Below are 21,323 nucleotides of genomic sequence, written 5' to 3'. Positions count from 1 at the left end.
CGCCCCCATGCGGTATGTTTTGCTCGTCTGGCCGGCCGAGCACCCGAAGCTCCATAATCCAACATGGCAGAATGGCTTCTCGATCTAGCGCAACATCTGCCGACGCTTCGCAGGAGGAATACTCCGAACTGGAGGATGAAATCTTCCTCCCTTACCTGGAAAAGGTGAGACCGAATCCTCCCGGAGACCCAGGCCGCTCAGCCAGTGCCTCCGAGTGGGAGGAATTACCGCTTGAATCCGAACCAAATCTCAAAACAATCGACCATATTGACTCGACATCAACTTCGCTTAATAACGTGCTGAGATCCAACCATGTCAGCCGGGCGCAGGCTGCGGGGTTGGACGGCAGCGACTCCGAGCCGGTCCCGCACGCGCTCGATGGAGTCGGGACCGGTGGGGTGAACACAAGGGTCCGGGTAAGCACCCTTTCCCTCGACAGCCGAGAAAGTGACAACAGCGAGTCTCCCAACAGCCCAACAAAGGGTGGACCATTGCGTCGAGACTCCTCCATTTTGGACGGTCTACTTTGTGAGATTTACGACAGATGTCAGTTGAACTCAAGATATAGCATCGATAGTGATGGTTTCACAGAGTACTCAAGTAACTCAGAAGGAGCATATCTCAGTAGCAAGGGAGACAGTTTTCAGGAGTCGACTCGACTGCCGAAGGCACTTCTGAATGCCAAAGGTAAAACTGCCGTAGGCCTAGTTCTTTTTGAGCACAAATTTGGAACTTGTGTTGTGTTTTTAATAGTTCATAGGCCTATCTCTTCCACAGTATTTGAATTTTGTAAACAACAAGCTGTAGAAAGAGTCCTGAATCTTGCCCTGAAACACAGTTCTTAAGTTTGTTAAAAGTATTGTGTGACTTCAAAACAATTTTTTCTTCCTACAGTTTCAGTTTTTCCTGCATTTGAAAGGGTTGTTTTCGATGAAAATACAAGATCAGGTGAAATTTGTATCATATGTCATGATATGGAACTTGTGCTCAAGCATTGAAAATAAAACTCGAAAATATAGAGTCCCAAATTCTTTGACTACTGAAGATTTGCCAAAGGAGCAAGGCTGAATTGGAAACATAATTTGCAAACAAATTTGTAAATTTGTATCAAGTGACATTAAAAGTACAGGTACCATGTAGGACTTCACTTGTGGTGCTTAGAACAGGTAGATGCAATCTACATACCTTGTACCGGTATGTGGGAATGCTTTTTTACTTGGGATGTTTCTGACATTCTGAACAACCTTAGACATCACCAGGATCTTTTCCAGGTGGAAGCAACCCTCTCACCAACAGGAAACTGACAAAACCTGAACAATGGAAGGGAGGGTCATTTCCAAGTTGCTCTTAAATAAACAAATTTGTAACTTTTACAGTCTTTGTTTTTTGTCATTACATTCGCTTTTTCTTTTCTAAATTCTCTTTCCTTATTTTGCAGTTTCTTTTCCAACAAGGGGGCTTTCCTGTGAATTTCTCGTTGCTCACATTTTCTCGTAATGGACAGGTTGACAGCTTATATAAAAAAAAGATACAGCTTTCCTTCGCTCAAATCTGTGAAACTCTCAAAATGTACACGCGCATGTACATGTAGTATTGTTCAGTCCATTTAATGGTCATATCGCCAGTTCAGTGGTTTAGATGGTGCCCTATGTACCCAGAACAATGAGCCTGCTGTTGTTTTAGTACACGTTCCCCTATACATGTTTCTATCTCAACACACGTTTTTATTACCACCTGTCACTCTCAATCAGCCTCCTTTGACATGCTGTTTGCCAAAAAAAAAATCTGCACAGATGCCACAGCTGTTACGTGGCATTGGGCTTTTGTATTAAGTTTTAGCAACCCACGCATTTTGTTATTTGAAGCTTGTGCGTGCTGTGGACTTTACACGCATTGGCATACAGGTAATTAACCTTACCAGTATACATGTAGCTTCCATGGTATTTTTCCTATGAAATCTTTCACCGTATAGAAACCCAGTGGCAGGTTCTTTTTACTTTCAACACCTGGACTGCACTGTAAGTAAATGTGGTTGAGCTCTGTGGTACATGTATCCCCTTAAATAATCCAGCAAGATACTCAAAAACTCACAGGTCAGTGGATTTTGAAGGGTCTGGGTGGATCAGGGTTAAATGCATACACTTCGCCAACGCTCATTGCTGGCACTCGGGTGGGGGAACATTTTCAGGCAGAGTGCTGAAGATACTGCATAGTTCATGCACATTCTGCAGAGAACCTGCCGTAACCAGTGACAGACCAGCGCCAGACCGGCACCTGCACATCCATTAAATTAGAATCCTGCAGAAATCCAACAACCGCTTGAATTTTACTTCCTGCAGCAACAAATGTTGTGGCATACATCAGGGTTTCCCTGGTGGCCCAAACTTTGGGGGACAAAATCAAAGTGCCAGCAGCAAACATGAGTGTTGCTGATGGTGCCAACAGAGCCTAAGATAAGTTTCACATGCTCACGTGGATGTGGTACATAAAACAGTTCACTTTAAGTCAATTTCTCAAAATGGTAAATCTAGTAAAACAGTTTAAAGGTGAACCACGTGTACATGTATTCCCCCAAAATGTTGGGACTTCTATTAATTTTTTTTTTCACTTTGTCCTTTAAAGAGTGAGGTGGTACTGTTGCCCAAAACAGACTAATATTGTCACTGAATCTGCCTCACATTTTGAATGGAGGCCTTGCATGGTAGCCATCTTGTAGGGTAGTTCCATTGTTCCATAGGAAAACCTCTGTTACATATAACCTGTGGAACAACAGAACTGGCCTACAAGATGGCAGCTTTGTAAACCCTCTATGGACAGGAAAACCCTGGCATATGAACTGTATAGTACCAGTACATACATGTACATGTACCAGTATGCTGTATGCCTCCATTCCGATAATTACAGTGGGGTGCGCAAACATGTACTTGTGCCTGCATTTTTCTCTTTCTTGTACTCTGTACATGTTTTTTGTACCAGTACAGTTCCCTGATTATTGATACAGTACAGTCCTTGATAAATTGGCTTTTTAATTACTGGTTTTTTTTTTTTTTAACACGTGGGTTTGTGATTGGCAGTTTGACGATATTCCGCATAAAGATAATATACATGTACAATACCAGCACATTTTGAATTAAAAAAAAAAGAAGGAACTGAATGAGAAGGTATCATGCTTTGGCATGGGAAAAGACTGAGTGCTGAGTGCTGAAGAGTGCTGAGTGCTGAGAGAAAAGACTTAGTGAATCACGTGGGCCTCCACGTATAATGACGATAAAGTTAACAGTTTTACCTACAGGTACAGGTACATGTAGGACTCCCGAAAGCAAAATTTGTCGGCACAAAGAAAAAAGACTGAAGTAATGTACATTTGATGGTGTTGGCAAATTCTTTCAGTCCCTTGTAACTACAACATTTGCTGTATTATGTACATGTAGGACTGTTGGTTCATAGTACATGTATGGTTACATTAATTGCATAATAATATTTTTGTATGTCAGCTGGTACTCTCTCATGGGTTCCCAGTGTTATCTTAAGCTTATATGTACAAATATGTACTTGTAATAACTGGTACTCTCTCACAGGTTCCCAGTGTTGTCTTAAGTTTATATGTACAAATACATGTATGTACTTGTAATACCGGTAGCTGGTACTCTCTCACAGGTTCCCAGTGTTATCTTAAGTTTACATGTTCAAATATGTACATGTACAGTGTACTTGTAATAGCTGGTACTCTCTCACAGGTTCCCATAGTTATCTTAAGTTTACATGTACAAATATGTACATCTAATTTACCTGTGTTTACAGCATTCTTCTTATTGGCAGACTGACTGTGGATTTTTGTTACAAATGATCAGCTTATCAAATGTTATGCAATGGTTACAGTGTGCATTGTGCATTGCATTACATGTAGTGATACCTAGTACCTGGTACCTGAATATTTTTGAATAAATGTACAGATACATGTACATGTGCATGTAGGTAACATGGCGCTCTGTTTATAAATGTGCACTTTCCAGTAGCAGTGAGGTATGACATGATCCATCGAGCCCCCCTAGGAAAGGGCACGTGTGAACAAAGCTTAATGTCATTGTGCTTTACGTCTATCGTCATGGGGTTCCCAAAGCAAATGCTATTCTGTATGTACCGTATGTATTGTACATGTATGTAGCTGAAGCCCAGATATAACTTACAGAGGGATTCGTGTTCGGAGGTGTGTGGGTGTGCACTATTGACAAGTTTTCTCATTCAGCTGTCGTTTGTAAACAGGCATTCCCGCATTTTTCTTCCAGGCAAGTTTTGACCATGAAAGTGTTATTTTGTGACTACATCGGCATGTATCCACAGGAAAACAGCAAACCACTGCAAGTTTGCTCTGACCATCAGGGAAATATGCAAATTTTACAATATGGCTGGTGTGGACATGTGCGGACAAGAGACTGAGGTCTTGGTACATGTACCACTCGGCTCCTTTGCACTGTGTATTTAGCAAACAAACATGCAGAAAGCTAACACTGGGATGTACATTGTACATGTACACCAGTGTTAGATCACACAATGCAGATTTTATACATCATCAATAATGTATTTCCAGCATGTGTTTTGGTCAGCATCTCTGTGCAGCCAGATTAATGGATCGTATAGTATGAGGATTTTCATTGTATTAATTAATGAATAATGGTGCAGAGTCGTACAGTTGTTTCATCCAAGAAATGGGTCCAATAAGCACTTTGCGAATTAAATTTGAATAAAATCTGGTACACTGAGTTCTTTGAATTCACATGAACAAAACAATTTGAATTCTCCCTGTTAAAGTCACTTGCTATACCTCTTGATTGGGGCAAGCTTTTGCGTCAAAGTTAACAGATGCCATGCAGCAATACACTGTTTTCAGCAGATAAGAAGGGCTCAAAGGAACCAGTCCCTGGAAATTTCCAGAGATGGTGGTTGCTAGGCAAAAGCTTGCCCGAATCACCAGGCACATGTATAGCAACAGCGTCTTTAGTCTGGGGAATTCAAATTGTTGTGTTGATGTGCAATCAGATAACTGAGTGTACCAGATTTTATTCAAATTTTAATTGCGAAAAGGCTTATTAGAGTAGTACACCCTTACATTAGGGTACATACATGTACTGCGTGTAGTGTTTTTTAGCTGGTACATGTACATACGTGTACATTAGTGCTAACCTACATGTCAGTCTGCTGGTAAACCATTCTCTCGCAAGTATATTCTGTATGGTACATTGCAACCTGGTTTGGGTTGTACTAAGCAACTTTTGTTGTCATGCTTAGGGCCTACTCCCAAAATCCCGGTGTGCATTGACCACTGACAAAATCTGACCCCAGATTGATGTCCTCTAGTCCTTTCGTCAGCCACCCCCTCACTTTCCAGACTGGTGATCCGATGGAATGCTGGGGTCATTGGAGGGGGGCCAAATCACTTTTGAACTGAAAGAAATCCCTGCCTTAGTGACCCCTCAATTCCAGATTGGCCTCTTTTGTAGGTCTAATCCCTTTGGCTTAACAAGTCTGGGTTTTTTTTCTGTGGCTGATGGGGGGGGTACATGTATCTGTTCCCCTTCCGTTTGAAAAGTCCTGAATGTGTGGGCGCTGAATGGGTGTATAGGCCCTAATTAAAAACTTTAGGTAAGTGCAGCCACCCTGTAGTGAGTTGGCACTGGGAACGTGGTCCAGGTTGGTGTCTGAAAGGTGCAGTGTAGAAAAGGTGGGAACGGGGATTGCCGGTTTGGTCTGGGAAGAAAATGGCCAGGAGTGATTCTTCAGCTAGTGACGAGAGTGTGGTTGTTGGCCAAGGTAATGTTGTACATGTAGATGTGACCCTGGTCATTTTCTGAGTAAATGAGATCGTGAGCCATCCTTGAAGAGAGATGTTGCACACTACATGTACATGTACGTATCTTCATGATGAGCTGACATTGAGAGATTCCCTACCATTCTTGAAGTGTCCTTTCTTTCAGTGGGAGTGGAGCGGTGCCTGGTATTTTGAGAGAAGGCAATGCAGACTGGCACAACCTGGGTTGAAATGGTAGTATATACATGTAGGTTAGCCGATATATTCCATCCAGCACCAGGGGACCAGGGGACCACTTGCTGCTGCTCTTAAGTTTTCCCTGGTTTCTTTCTGTTGTTATCCCATCCACCACTGAGCTGTGATTATCAGGCCATTGTACACGTACTGTAAATCAAGCTCAAATCAGCTGCCCTGGTAGGCTCAACTTGAGAGGAATAAACTTCGACAAATCACTCTCCGTCTCCCATCTCTTGTTACCTGGCTCGCGGGTTGACTTGTTGACAATCAAGATTGTCAAACTTCCTGTGACCTAAGTTTTTAGAAACCTTTGCTCATAACAGTCTCTTCAAGTGAACTGTGTGCCTACATTTACGCATGTTGCTTCAGACTTTTCACTCGCAAGCCTCAGTTCTTTGTAAAGTGGGTCATACATGTATGCTTGGAGTAATAAAATTTACTTTGATGAGAGCATGGAGGAAGGAATGTGAGGAGGGTTGCACTTACCACACACATGTACATACTACATGTATAAAAAGTAGGCAGGTTGGATACAAGTACTGTACATGTACATGTACATGTAGCTTAGATGTATTTAGTGCACTATAGTACACGTACATGTACATATCAGCATGCACAGTATTGATTGTAAAGGCGTTTGGACTGGCCACGGTCTCTTACATGTACATGTATGTCACTTTATGTGTACAGCTTCATGTACTTGTACTGTACTTATATGTACATAACATGTGTACCTATCAAATGACACTGCATGGGTTCAGCATGTGGTCATTTGGGACCAGTTGAATATGTTTGCCATTGAATGTGTAGAATAATACTGTACATGTACAATGTACATGCACTGCCACTTTGCAGAGGCAAACAATGGATACAGTTTCAATGATGTTTTCTGACGACCTCATTGACTGATCGAGAGTGGAGCAAAGATATGGTATTTTTTGTGTCCTCTTGTGACTGGTTTTTTGTAAGATCAAATCTCAAATGAACTGTGGATTTCTGAATTTATTTGAGCTTACCCTGGTCCCTGAGAAAGGTGACTGTAAAGCGCACACATCATGTATTGATGATACTTTCTATGCCCTCCTCTAGGTATCAGCGAGCTACAAGATATGGTGAAAGACTTACAGCACAGCGTGGCCGTGCTGTCAGGTCGGCTGATCAAGCAGCTGAAGCGACGAGACCGCTACATCGCCAAGCTCAACAAGAACCAGGACGTTTTGACCGCCGTGCTACAGGCGGTGTCGCAGAAGAGACGTAAGGAACCATTGAAATGACTTGCCCATACCACCCTGCCACTCACCACAGTCTCGATCCCTGGATTCTTAAAGGGGCCATATTGAAATGTACATCTACATGCTCTCTGGGGCTTACAGATCCTGTGAAAAAATATCTTTTTCTGTTTTTAATGCAGAGTGTCAGTCTTGTCCCATGTTAGACAGTTTAGTGTTTTATCAACACATTCACATAGCGGAGGTGCCTTGAATACACATTGGGATATAATTAGTGTGCACTATGCAGTGGCAAGATTGACCCTAGCCATTGCAGCTGTCTGTTGGCTCCTAAGCACTGAAGATATTTGTGCTACATGTAGGATGACGTCAAGAATTTTAATTACAAATCACTGGAATGCTGAACTGGTTAATTTTGTTCATAATCACAATCATTTTTTGGGTTATTTTTCCCCTACCTCCTGAGACCTGTCTTTTTTCGCTAATGAATTACCTTTTAGAGTCTGTAAGCCACAATGCCAAGTTGCTGTTGGATTGTCAATTCTCAAATTCTTCACGAGCAGCCCTTTTTTTCCTTTCTTGTGGAGAATTGGCTGATGGTACGTTCTTGGTACAGCACGTACCTCAGCATCTACGTCTGGTAATAGTACTTGTACCCTCGTAGGTACATGTATAGCCTCAAGATGAGCCAACCTTATCGCGCAGACAAATCAGATTTCCCCTGATTGGTACAGCAGTGAATTTTGAATCCATTGGTTTTTTTTTTGCAGGTGTGGACGCAAGGCTCAAATTCAGCATTGAACCACTGCCTGGAAAGAAGGCATTTCGTCAGGTACATGCTCATGAACATTGCCATTTAAAAGTCAACACAAAATTGCAAGCTTTTAGTCTCAAGAAGAAAATTGATGATTATTTTTTTCCTGGTTATTGAGGAGGGAGGAGACTGGAGAGCTGGGTTGGATTTACATTTGTAAGCGGATGTGATGAAGAGTTCTCGTGAAGTTTTGAAATTCTAACTTACATTGTACTTGTGCATTCTCCATACTCCAGCCCCAATTCACATGGTCAGGTTGAGACTCATTGCCTTGGGTTTACAGTAATTCTATCAGATGTCTACATTTTATCAAATGGCTGTTATCGTAGAAACCCTTCATGATTTACCCAACCAGGTTTGTAGGAGTTTTTGAAGCTTGGTAAATGAATGCATGAATCATGAATGTGTCAAGTAGTGGATGCTGCCATGACCAATTTATGTTCACCTCACGGAACATTCCAAGCTGCATTGATGAATAAGAGCCTTTTTGACCTCTTTTCATAAGGAGGACCCTTTTAGTTATGGACGGATGATTTCATCACGCTTGAGACACAGACAAGCCCAGGGTATGCAAGAGCAGTCCAGGGCAGAACACAGTTAGTGTTTCGTCTCCCTCCTTTCTTCCGCCCCCCCCATTCTAATTCCACCTGCCTTTCATGCTTGGTTCAGTGGTACGATGCTCTGCGGGCAGTGGGCCGCCTCCCCAAGGGCCTCCCCCAGGAGTTCCGCAAATCAGTCTGGCTCAGCCTGGCCAACCGCCACATCAAGCACCTCAAGCTGGACTGGCCCAAGACTGTCAAGTTCACCTTCAACGACCGGAGCAACCCAGACGACGACACGTTGGGTGTCCAGATCGTCAAGGTGAGTGGAATCCAAGATGATGCGCTGGAGCGGAAGCAGGTGACATTTGTGCTTAGCTAGCAATTATGGCATGTGCATATAGATGGGAATTGAATACAGGTGAATGTACATGTATTATTATTACCCGCCATAGTTAAATGGCACGAACACATCCTTGCATGTAGTGTTGTCCTGCAGCTAACCCTCTGGGATATGAAGAATGTTATAACCTTAACTGTCTCAGATCTATTCTATTATGTCTCAGATCCTTCAAAATCTATCAAGAGTTTTTGAAGGTATATGTAGGATTCAGGCAGGCAGAGCCAAGCTGGTATTACTTTACACAGGGCCTGATGTCATTTAAGTTGAAGTATAAAGAATGTGCATTGTACAATTGGGTTCTTAATCTGTGAAGGTATATCTGTTGAAGGAGAAGGGAAGGCTGCTTGCAATTACGTGTAGGGATTTAGGATAATCATAAATGTCCAAGTAACATTACAACAACAGTTCCTTCTTCTGAAAGAAAATTGCTCAAAAACTTCAAATAGCCCCCCAAATTAAAACTTTACAAATGCGGGGAGAAAAGGGATAACCTTTTGAGTTTTTACATGTCAAATACATTGATTTGTGCCAAAATATGTGAAGCCTTTGTTGCAGGCATTTTTTGATGCTGTACACCAAAGTGTTTGTTTTCCTGCAGGATTTGCATCGTACAGGTTGCAGCGGGTTCTGCGGGCAGGACGCCGAGGATGACAGGGTGGTCCTGAAGCGGGTCCTGTTGGCCTACGCCCGCTGGAACAAATCCGTCGGCTACTGCCAAGGCTTCAATGTCCTGGCGGCATTGATCCTGGAGGTCATGGAACGGGTGGAAGACGACGCGCTAAAGGTACATGTAGGGGCAGCAACCCCCCCTCCCCGTCTTGCCAAATCTACTATCCCCCTCTCCCCAAATTGGGCAATTTAACAAAATGACTCACAGGCTGCCAGAACTATTTTTGAATTACAGACCCTAAATAGGTGGAGATTGAAGAGAATGGATCTATTCAAGAATCCTACCCCTGTGGTCGTTTGACCAATCATTTGTATCTGACATGAATAAACGATAGTTTGACATGGCTACAATATATGGCATTAGGGAGAACACGCATTACTTGCCTATGGTAATTAGTACTGGATTAGTCCTATCGTCACTGCTTTCTTTCCACATAATATTCGTATTTGTTTGGATGCCAAACCTTGTGATATACTGTACATAAAAGTGGAGAGATTAGACTTTGCCAGCAAGCGCACCGTGGATCGCGCTGTCGCTTGAACTCATATTTTGACTTATGCAAATGCCATCAACATTATGTTCATATCACAAACTAAGTTTGTAAAACTTGTATGTTTGTATCACCAGAATCCCATTTTTGGATGAAAAAAAAAAAATCCCACTTCTTCCATATTCCATAAAGATTGAACAGACTGCTTTGGAGTTGAAAAATGTTCGTGTTCGATTGATTTATATGGAAATGCCATGTAAATTTTTGAAAATGTCAACACTGAGAATCATCCCCACCCAAAAATACTGCTTGAAAAACAAAAAGAATCCACCCACGTTGTGACTGACATTTGAACAAATTTCTACAGGTGCACTTTTTGCAAGCAGCAGATATTGATCAATAATTATAATCAATGATAAATGCAGAAGTGCTCGACGCTTGTGCATACACGTACTTGTATACCTGGGTGAATACACTGTTATCCCTAACAGTAGTGCTGTAAGTAGGTACATACAGCGTATATGGTGTGTGTGTGGGTGTCTTGTGGACACCATGTCAGCCATATTTGACACCCAGTTTTTTCGTACTGCTAATGTTTGTAGAGAAATACTGATTTTCAGCAATGTGGACACCTTGACTTTCACTTCCTGACATATTCTGACATTTTTGAGGCCCTCCCTAACGACTTTGATTATTTGCGACCGATGTTGCCACCTCACTCTCTCCTTGCTTATCCTCAGGTGATGATATTCCTGATTGACCATGTTCTACCGGACAGCTATTTTGCCAACAACTTGAGGGCGCTGTCCGTAGACATGGCAGTGTTCCGGGAGCTGTTGCATTTCAAGCTTCCCGAATTGGCCCAGCACCTTGACAAGCTCCAGAAGACAACCAACGATGGTAAGAGCTGAGAAAAGAACTCTGAATACTTCTCTGTCTCAACTGTATGAGAATAAAAGTTCCAGAGCTTTGTACTTTGCTGGAGTTGTTTCCTTCTGTTTTGTATTCTTTAAGTAAATGGCAGCCACTTGGTGAGAAAACTTGCTGTGTGGTCTGCCAGAAAGAGCTGCCGTGTAGTTCATGATGTGCAGAAAAATCTACAAACTGCAATTTTTGTGCCTAACTTGACACATCAGTTAGATAGAGCTGTTAGCTGTCAGGAAAATGTGAGGGCTTCGCAAATAAGTTTTCCCTTTAAATACTTGCGGTCAGTTCACAAACTAGGCTTTTTACAATTTAAAGTCCATTTCACGGCACCTTGTACATGTACACTTAATCATCTGGGGTACTTGGGCAAGAAGCTCAAATCAAAGAAACCTGCTTTGAGTGTGAGATGATCCAACAAGGCAACTTTCATAAGTCCAAACTGAGCCAGGGGTTGCCTGTCTCTTTTGGCATTTTTCGAGGGGACTAGCTCCCACTGTCGCAGAATTGGCCAGCTCATGCTACTGCTGTCAACTGCCAAGTACATCAAGGTCTCACAGACTTCAACACCCATTGCAACTTATTGCCTCTAGCAGAGGTGTGAAAATTCAGCTTTTTAGCCGATTTCGGCTTTTTTTTTGCTCAGATGTTGACTATTTTGTGCACCTGCTGTGTACAAACGTATGGGAACTTCTTACATTCCAGCTTTTTGCTAGCTGTTTTCAGCTTTAATTTCAAGTGGCCACTCACACCCCTGCTGTAGCAGGATCAGGGTTTAACATGAACCTTTCTCCATCCCTTTACCCTACTCCCACAGGTAGCTACGAGCCCCCGCTCACCAACGTCTTCACCATGCAGTGGTTCCTGACCCTTTTTGCCACCTGTCTTCCCAAGCCGCTGGTCCTGCGGGTCTGGGACAGCATCTTCCTGGAGGGCTCGGAGATCCTGCTTCGCGTTGCCCTAGCCATCTGGGCCAAGCTGGCCGAGTGAGTGCCCTGCCAGCCTAATCATGGCTTAGCCTCTGTCTCACACTTGAAGGCCAGTGTTATTCAAACTGAAAAGAAATCATTCAATTCGTGGGTGGACCACTCACAGTTCGATTCTCCTCTGGAGAAAATTTGGCTTTATACCGAGTTAAAAACTTCAATGCCAGTGAAGGGGATGGGGATTGAAAGTCAGTTGAAGCTGGAGACAGGAATGATGCCGAGATTTCAGAAACCCCTTAATTCATTTCTAGCCAAGCTGTGCACAGCTGCCAAGGGTACTGTGCTGCTAAACCACAGTTTGTGGTCTATAATAAAAAACGATTACCTCCAGAGTAATATCCAACAATACGTAAAAATAAACGTATGATCTCACTCTTATATATTCCTGTGAAGATCAAATTTTAAAACTGGGTTATTTTGATGGCCTCCCACTCCAATGTTTTGGAACTTAAAAGGTGTCAAGAATCCTCACCCTAAAATAAATGACTGAACAGATTAAAGCTGGGTGTCCCAAATTGCTTAATCCAAAATATTTGCCCTCCCACCTCTCCTCATCTGAAGCGCATGAATGGATTAACGATATTCCCATTGTCCCTATCAACAGTGATGCATGCAAAAAAAGAAAGACATTGCTGTGCTTAACTATATGCTGCCGGGGAGCCAGGTTTCTGATACGTGTTCTTTATATCCACAGTCGGGGAGCCCAAAATCGGACAAAAGAGATGGGCCTTGTAATAAAAGACCGTTTTCGGAACAGAAGACCAAGCTGCTGGGAGTGGCCAACATTTTTTCACTTGTTAATAGAAGAGGAAATCTGTCATTGATTTGAAAGTTTATACCATTGTTTGTGGCATTCAGCACGAGCGGATTACCACCGGGGACAAAAGCACTCCAGTGATGAGCGATACAATACCGCTGCACGCTCACCTGGCCCCTATTGAAAAAACCCAGTAGTGCACTGTTCCAGTTTCGGGCACAAAAGAAAATTACATAATAATGCACAATCTGGGCTCTTGTTACAAGGCAACAGGCCTGGCTGAAATACTCTGCCATCAATAGATGTTGTCTGTCAGATTAGAGTAGCCACCAGACAGTCATTCGTATGGGTGTAAACGTCCAGTAAATGAAGCTTTGATTTTTTGAAGAATTTTGAAAATGGAAAACCTTGAAAATCACCCAGTTTTACGTCGTGCCACTTCAAATTACACCCTGCAGCAAGTGGTTAAAAGCAATTTTTTTTTGTACTTTGAATGCTTGATGAAAAACTCTTGTGAGTGAGCAAAAGCAACCTATTGACTGTGTTGTTGTGATTGTTCCTGCAGCAAACTGATAGAGGTTGAGTCTGCGGACGAGTTCTACAGCATGATGGGTCTCCTAGGCAACAAGATGCTAAAAGGAGAGATCATTGATGGAGACGAACTCATCCAGGTTAGGGGGAATCTCAAATCCTTCCACCATTATTTTGGGTATTAAAAAGGATCAAGCAGAAGGATTGTGGGTTTTGTGAAAGAGGCCAAAGTCCACAGTGTGGCCATTTCAGACTGCTCTAAGAGTTTGTTACACTGACTATTGTCAACCAGAACTCCACAGGTGTCTCAGTGCAGTGAACCAATTGCCAATCTTTTGTACTGAATTGAAACCCGGAGATGCTGACCCACTTTGAGTGATGGCGGCTGGGCCGAGTGGTCCTGAATGTACCACAAGTCTTGGCAAAAGGATCAGCTGAGTTTGTGCTCACAGAGCCTCAGTCCATTTCACAGAGACCCTCAAACAGTCAGCTCAGCAAAAGCAAGCTTAATGCCCCTTAAAATCAGTGACATAACAATGGAAATTTCCTTGCCTGAACAACGATTATCCCATTCACGCCATAAAATAGTGCTTAAGTACCAGTGTGATTTTCTGCTAGAATAAGCACAACTTTCATGCCAAGTCTTCAGCAGGGTTACAATATTTGGCCCAGGTTTTAGATTTTGGATAGTTGTAGATATTAATTTCCTTGATGTTCAGGGTCATGTCAGATTTTGCTGTCATAGAGAAACTGGACTTTTTTCTTTGACAAAATGTTTTCCCCACAGACCATATACTCCCTTGCCCCGTTCCCCTTCCCTCACCTGAACGAGATCAGGGAGAAATACATGTTCAGCATCACCCCCTTTGCTCCGCTGGGCTCCCTCCCCGAGAAATCGGAAGGCGGAGCCAAGGGGAGAGGAGGCAGAAGAGGAGGCGGTGATGGAGGTAGCGACCACGGAGGGAGTAAGAAGGAAGGCGGGAAGAGCGACGAGGAAGGGGAGTTGGACGAGGACGAGATCATGTTGACGTGCTTCACCAGTCTGTTCCCGATGCCGTCGTCGCCTTCCAAGGGCCGTCTGGAAGCAGGTAGTAATCTGAGCCCTAGACAATCGAGCAACTCCTCAAGAGGTCAGACAGAATGTAAAGTTATGCTCTTAAGTGATGTTTTGATGATATACATGTAGGCTATTGTGCAGTTGGCCTGGTCAATTAAAAGTATTAATCCTGCTTCACATGTCTTGTTGAAAGGATTCTTTTGGGGAAGAAAACAAGACAAAAACAACTACAAATTTGGATGCACAATAGTCACTTGAAAAGTGTTTGTATGAAATTTCTTTCTGCAACCTTACATTAACACACTGCACTCTCACGGAGGTATATTTGCTGCCATGTCTGGCCATGCACAGCAGTCAAGTTCAGGTCAAACACTTGGTCCACCTCTACAGACTTCCCAGACTTTGTGTGTGCAAACAAATTGGGGATTATCTAATCTAAATGTCAGCCAGAAGTGAGTCAGTGCCTACTTGATGTTTTAATCTTTCAGTCATGCCTGTGCATACAGATAGCCAGATTGTGTTTGCACGCCCTCCGGTATGAAGTGGCTAAGAACAATTCGATAATATTGTTTTAATCCTCTGTTGGGGAATCATCTTATCACAGAAAGGCAGATCTGTATTTTTTTTTTCACTTAAGAATTGAAAACTTATTTTCACCATCTAGACCCAAGTAACTTGACGTTTTTCCTCTGGGATGTTCAGATCAATCCAACCAAACCCTTGCTTGCAAAGAACTTAATTGTTAGGAATTTGGGACCAATCTTGCAGGGGAGAAGGGCGAGCAGTCGGCAGCCAGCCCCAACGACATAACCCGGATCAGCCCAGGAGCCTACGGTGCCAGCTCCAGCGAAGACGCTGTGGGCCAGAAGCTGTCCACGGCCATGCTGGAGCGGATGAACATGGACATCTACGCCCTCAAGAAGCAGTACTGGCGCATCCAGCGGCGGCAGCAGCAGGCCCACGTCATCTACAGTGCCGGAAACAAGGAGGAGGAAAGAAGTATGCTCAGATGGATCCTTTAAATCCCTAAGCATTCTTGCAACAAACCTCGCTGAACTCTTCAAAATCCTCCAACAGCTGCACTGTTCCAGAAAACAGTGGAACATAGTCCTGAAACCTTTGAGGAACATCCAGCCTTGTGTACAGTAATATTGACTGAACTCTGTCTTTCTAAATCCTGTAAATTCCTCCAAAACCTGTTAGATTTTGTGGGATTTGGGAGGGATATGGTTAACCCAATAATCCAGGACAAGACATTTTGTTTAAGGAAACACATTGGGGTACTAAACCCTGTGTTGTCACGAGGTATTACCAGGGCTATCGTGTACAGTCCGTAATCCAGTGATGTTACTGCAGACCTATGGTTCTGTGTAGATTGTGGCTATTGGAGATCTGTTTAAAAGCATCTTTTCTTCCTTTTTGCCTATTAAGATTTCCAGCAAAGCAAGCAAATATGGCTCAAAATCTGTTTATTAGCCCCTGTAATAATGGAAGCCCTCTTTTGCAAGGACATTGTGATCAAGACTTTCAGTACTTACTTGTACTTGGTGGTCTACTCTCTCCAGGCCGAAGACACAAAGAGCCCAGGAAGAACTTCTCCACCAGCTTGGACTCACCGTCTGCCATAAACCATCTCCTCATTGGAAAACATGGCAAGTAGATCACCTAGTTGAAGTCTAGATTATTCCCAGGGTGTTTTTTTTTTAAATCTTGATTTTGTATCCATCTATAGTTTCATTGCTCAGGATTTGTGAGATTTGCCCCTTCAGCTAATACCTATGCTCGGAGAAGTTCCCTTTTTCTTCTATGGAAACATCAAATTGTCAAAAAGGACAAAGTTTGGGGTGTTTTCATGGAGCCTCTACAATGAACATTTGAAAGTGACTGTGAAGCTTTTAGATGAAGGCTCTACATGTGAGAGGTCATCTCAAACATCGCAATTTACCACAGTGACTTCTTTCTTTCTTTTTTCTTCCTTGAAATTGGCATCATGTACTGTTGCTTGTAAATGTACCTTGTTTGTTCACAGGTTTGGGTAAAAAGACTCGCAAGGTCGCAGAGGGCGTTCCCACAAAGATTGCCAGCTCCAACACTCAGTCCCCAAGCAGAGTGGGTGGACGTGGAGATGCCTGCATTTCGGCAGCAGCAGCCAGCGACAAGGTCCCGGCGAGGATGGAGGAAGCCCAACCAGCCCAAACGGAGACCGAGGCACAGGAGCCCGTCGGATCCGAGAATGAGAATGAGTCGGAAGATGAGGGAGACTTGAAGAACTGGGAAGATGGAGATGAGGAGGAGAACGAAGAATCGCATGCAGTCAAAGGATCCATCGAACCACCAGTTGGTTTGCTCATTGACTTCGGAAGTCCAGAGCATAAAAGCAGAGCGGGTAATAGCAGTGTTGTTGAAGGCTCCTGTAATGGTGCACTGGACGATACTACGGATGCTGTTGGACATGCTGAGCAGAATGGCTCCGCATCATCAGGAAACAACTCTGTAGCAGATGTAAGGCAGTCGACAGTGGGCGCAGAACGTAGGAAAAGTACCGATTTGAACTTGTCGCAGTCGAGACCAGCCACCCAGACCACAGAGACGGCCAAAGTGAGTCCACTCGTCCAGCAGCACCGGTTCAACTTTGCCGTAGAGGCCTACAGGCCTGTGGAGGTTGGTTCCAGCACTGTGGAGGGGGCAGGGAACCCCAAGATGTACGGCCAGTCCAATGCGTACCGGCCCTGGCTCCACAGTGCTGCCACCAGCTCAGACTCTGACTCGGACTCGCTCGATGACAACAATGAAGAGGACGACAGGGGACCATCCCACAGCAGCGGGGTCACCCCGAGCAAGACCGCCCATTACCCTGCTTACAATCCCTTCCCCGCCCGCCGTCTGCAGAGCGAGAGGGACCGAACGCGGACTCGGCTCAAAGTGGGCCTGTACAAGACGGGAGACCGGGGACAAGAGAACGGACTTGGTGGCCGAGGTGGCCGTTGCATCAACCAGCAGCTGGGAGCTAACTCCCGGAGTGTGAAAACGGGAGGCAGATTCTGAGGAAGGGTAAATCCGTTTGCTCTGAATATCATTGATAAAACTCTTGCAAAGTTGAACCGAAGAACTTGTTTGTCCAAAGCCCATGTCACAAATAGCCCACTATCATAACTGGAAGTGTGCTGGACCGATACTCAAGCAAAGAAGCTCACACCAGGATGTGGATACAGAAGAGAAAAAAATTCTGTCTTTGCGGTTGTTCATAGCAACCTTTCATTCCACCATACAAGTTACAGACTCCATTCAGTGATAACAAATTTCTGTACGTCTCAAATTCTTAAAGATGTGTAAGACCTTCTTGTATTCTACCATGAAGACTTCCAGTACTTCAAGCACCGCTCAGGATTACATGAAATGCAAAAGGAGTTTCATTTTCTTTTGGGTGAAAAAGGAAACTCATTTTTGAATTGAATTCAGTTCAGTACTTACATGTTTACAGTGTTACGACACGAGCATCTTGCATGAGTCTATTTAGCTTAAAGATTTGATGTTTGGCCCTATGTAGATGTCAGTCATCCTCAGTGGGAACTTTCAGAACGAGCAAAAGGGTGCCCTCGCTGACCCGCATGATCTGACGCACTTCCGCCAAACACTGTGGTACCGTGCTCAGTATTTGCCTAGTAGGCAGAACCTTCAAAGATTTATCAAGGGTCCAAAAAGGGGGGCAAAATGTGGAGCCAGCACCCAGCACTGGATTGGAATACCAACAGTTGTAACATGGCGTGAGCGGTGATCTCTATGCCATGTGATAAAGAATTTCTGGATATATTACAGGATAATGAGCGCTACTGTCCAGTTCACAATGGGAGGCGAATGAATTCTTGTCATACGCCTGCCTGAGGCAAGAATGGTGCCTAATCTTGGGGGAAACTGTGTGGTCAGTCACGCGGTGCTTGGAGGCCTTCTGATTATCCCGTAATTTCAACCAAACATTGGCATGTATTCAAGATTTTGATTTCGCACTCTGGTTACAAATGAACAAATGGAGAGCCACAAAAGCTTACTTTCAAGTTAGATTTGGCCGGGTTGGTGCATACTCCGGATTGTTGGTCTTATCTTCTTATAATTACCGAACAAGTACAAAACTATGCTTAGCCAAAACAGACTACCAACTAAGTTGGCATGCCATACGTATGAGCGATAGATCCAGTTACATGTAGCCCCCACCCATCGCGCACACGGGCAGTTGACCCATGCATCTCGCTAGTGCCACATTACATGATTGAGCTACATGCATCATGAGTGCATGCACGCACGCATGCGCGTTGGACCTTTTATATGCTTGTATGTCACACCGCTTGCATGTTGGACATTACCAATAGGTGATTGGTCGATAGACCAAGGGATAGGGCTTAAAAGATTAGTCTGCTGTCAGGCGACATCTCATGGGAGCATTTCTTTCACCCCTGGGCAGTTGTATTTCTCTGTTGTATTACATATTGTTACACTATATAACATATGTATTCATTCGTGATTAGTGCATAAAATTACACACTGCAGAGGTAGTCAGGGGTAGTCGGGAGTAACAGGCTGGATGGTTCTCAGCGGGATGGGAACAAGTTAGGTAATAAAACTGATTTCAGTTCCCAGATACAGTTGGGACATTGATTTCCCTTAGCACATGACAGGTAATGTTTTACTTAGCTACATGTAATATAAGACATATGACATGACATATAGAAACTACTACCCTGATATATGAAATAGATTTGATTGTCTAATGCATTGCAAGCGAGCACAGGCCAATTTGTGTATATATTGTTGGAAACATATATGTATATTGTATATCAGAATGAAACATTTGAAATGAATTTTGGATGATCTGAACTTGAAACAAAGTGCAATGCCCCCAAAATTATTATTCATATATCCATGTTGAGTGCATTGAAAGAAGACACAAATTCCAAACACTGAAGTAACCGATTGGGTTTTGATTTTTTACTCAATGTATCTGTAGTACAAAGGTCTGTGCAAAAGTGAAGCATTTTTTAATTGCTGGTCAAAATGCAGAAATTGAAAAAAATTGAATGATCCACGATACCCCACAAGTTCTGATAAAGAAAAAACCTACCTTGGGGGAATAGTTCAGATAAATTGTTGTTAGCTGCCTGAGGTATTACTTCCAATGCCTTGTAAAATTGTATTCTCCCAAATTCTGGGCATTTAAGGCTTTGCTAGGCTAGGATAACTTTATTTATTCTTTTCTCTTTCAAAAACAACAAACATTTGTCAAAGTGAACTCGTTATTCAAATTTGGTGTTTTCTAAGCAATAGAGTTGAAGTTACTAAGCTAAAGCCCATAGTATTTATGTAGAAAGCATGCCAAGATACTCCCACTGGTTTCAGTGCTATAGGTATTTTGCTTTAGAAATTTTATTTGCAGAGTGGATTTTTCCTTATTTTATCTTCAGAGTTCCGTCAATTTGTTTTTGTAGAAATTCATGTGCAATGACCAGATCTATATTTAGTTATTTCATTAAGACTGTGTTAGACTATGACTATGTTAGTGGTTGCTTTTAAAAAATTTTTCATTCACTTTTAAGTTTTTATTGTGACAATTGTTTCCAGTGCTGCTGTTACATCTTCTGGGAGGTTTGCTTTGAATTAGTTTGCATGCACCATGTCCCAAAGGAGGGACCCCGTATTTTAGATTGAAACTACTTTTTGGGTCAAATTGTTCCCCTTCATGTGCACAGGGGCCCATTCACACAGACCAGCAGTTTCTAAATGGGTGACTTACAACAGAGGCAGAACGATTTTCAAAAGGGGGGGGGGCAGTTGTGAGACCGACAGGCATTAGCCATACATAGATCAATCCATTAATCCCCACTCCCATTATAGGACCTGCCAAAATTAGGGGCCACCCCAACCCCCCAAATGGGGGGGGGGCACTGCACTGGCTTCCCTGGCCCATTGCTTCTCCTACCAATGGTGACTTAAAGCAGTATGCCACACAGAATTGTACATTTACCCACAAAGTGGGAATCTGTTTCACATGTAAACTATTATTACGTAGGACTTTTAATAACAGTCATAACCGGCAGGAAGGCTTAAAGCCAGAGAACATAGTCTCAGTGTGGTATCTGTCCCCTCTCTGTGAAGAGTCTCATAGAAAACCATAGTGTTCAATTATTATCAACTCCACAGAATTCCATGACTGCTTATCTGTTTCAATAGACCCTCGTACTTCTGGTAAATTGCTCAAAGATGTTAGTGACAGCTTAATCAAAAGCCTTGCTTTGTTGTCATTTTTTTCCCTTTTTTTGAGATTTGTTCCGAGTTTGCCTTGAAGAAGAAATAATTTAAAGTATTCATTGTAAAAATATTTAAGGAATAAATGAATTTGAATTTCTTGTTCACTACAGGTTTTATGAGGGATTTTATTTCTGAATCCGTGTCATGTCCCTTTTGCTTTCGGTTCGAATTTAACAGGATTTGTTGGGGAAGACTTTTAACACCCTTTTTTAGGGGGAGGGGGCAAATCTGTGATCCAGATATCAAGTAGTTATCTTGTTGATGCAATGGTCTTCTCAAGGTGGGTCACCGAAAATTAGCAAAAATATGAACGAAGCTTGGAAAGAGAGAGACTGAATGTTCAAGGCCCTGAACAGGACCTCCCGAAAAGATCAGGAAACACTTTCTCTACATGCACAGAACTGGATATTCTGTCCATTTCATTCACCAAAATTGCCAGGATATCTAACACTTAGATTTATCCCATACAAAGAAATGTTAAGTTCACAGATCATATTCCTTTGAGTAAATTTCAAAAGTAATACAAATTTAGAATGATTACAGAGGGGGGGGGAACTGTTACAATTGTTACACAGGTCCACTT

At 43.0% G+C, this 21,323-nt stretch overlaps 1 protein-coding gene across 2 annotated transcripts; it reads left to right on the top strand.

Annotated features, from left to right (window-relative positions):
• Positions 1-38: 38 nt before the first annotated feature.
• On the top strand, positions 39-20,844 carry LOC110986446 (TBC1 domain family member 30-like). Of its 2 annotated transcripts, none has more exons than XM_022248315.2 (12): positions 39-687; positions 7,133-7,297; positions 8,043-8,104; positions 8,756-8,947; positions 9,627-9,812; positions 10,929-11,088; positions 11,930-12,098; positions 13,421-13,526; positions 14,174-14,474; positions 15,212-15,442; positions 16,009-16,095; positions 16,473-20,844. In XM_022248315.2, the coding sequence occupies exons 1-12, from the start codon at positions 72-74 to the stop codon at positions 17,486-17,488; spliced, it is 3,291 nt and encodes a 1,096-aa protein (XP_022104007.2). In that variant the 5' UTR covers positions 39-71; the 3' UTR covers positions 17,489-20,844. The 2 variants fall into 2 exon arrangements, with proteins under 2 accessions (XP_022104007.2, XP_086991484.1); XM_087135358.1 differs by lacking the exon at positions 39-687 and adding an exon at positions 5,654-5,808.
• Positions 20,845-21,323: the final 479 nt, after the last annotated feature.

The sequence above is a fragment of the Acanthaster planci genome, linkage group LG04 (assembly GCF_054643075.1).
Source record: "Acanthaster planci isolate LZ-2023a linkage group LG04, COTS_SCS, whole genome shotgun sequence".
Lineage (NCBI taxonomy): Eukaryota > Metazoa > Echinodermata > Asteroidea > Valvatida > Acanthasteridae > Acanthaster > Acanthaster planci.
The sequence above is the reverse complement of the archived record's forward strand: the minus strand, read 5'-3'. Positions and strand labels throughout refer to the sequence as shown.

Coding starts and splice junctions, on each gene's coding strand:
- LOC110986446 (XM_022248315.2), top strand. CDS start 72: ATGGCTTCTCGATCTAGCGCAACATCTGCCGACGCTTCGCAGGAGGAA. Junction 13,527..14,173: donor ATGGAGACGAACTCATCCAG/GTTAGGGGGAAT, acceptor TTTTCCCCACAG/ACCATATACTCCCTTGCCCC. Junction 14,475..15,211: donor CAAGGGCCGTCTGGAAGCAG/GTAGTAATCTGA, acceptor CCAATCTTGCAG/GGGAGAAGGGCGAGCAGTCG.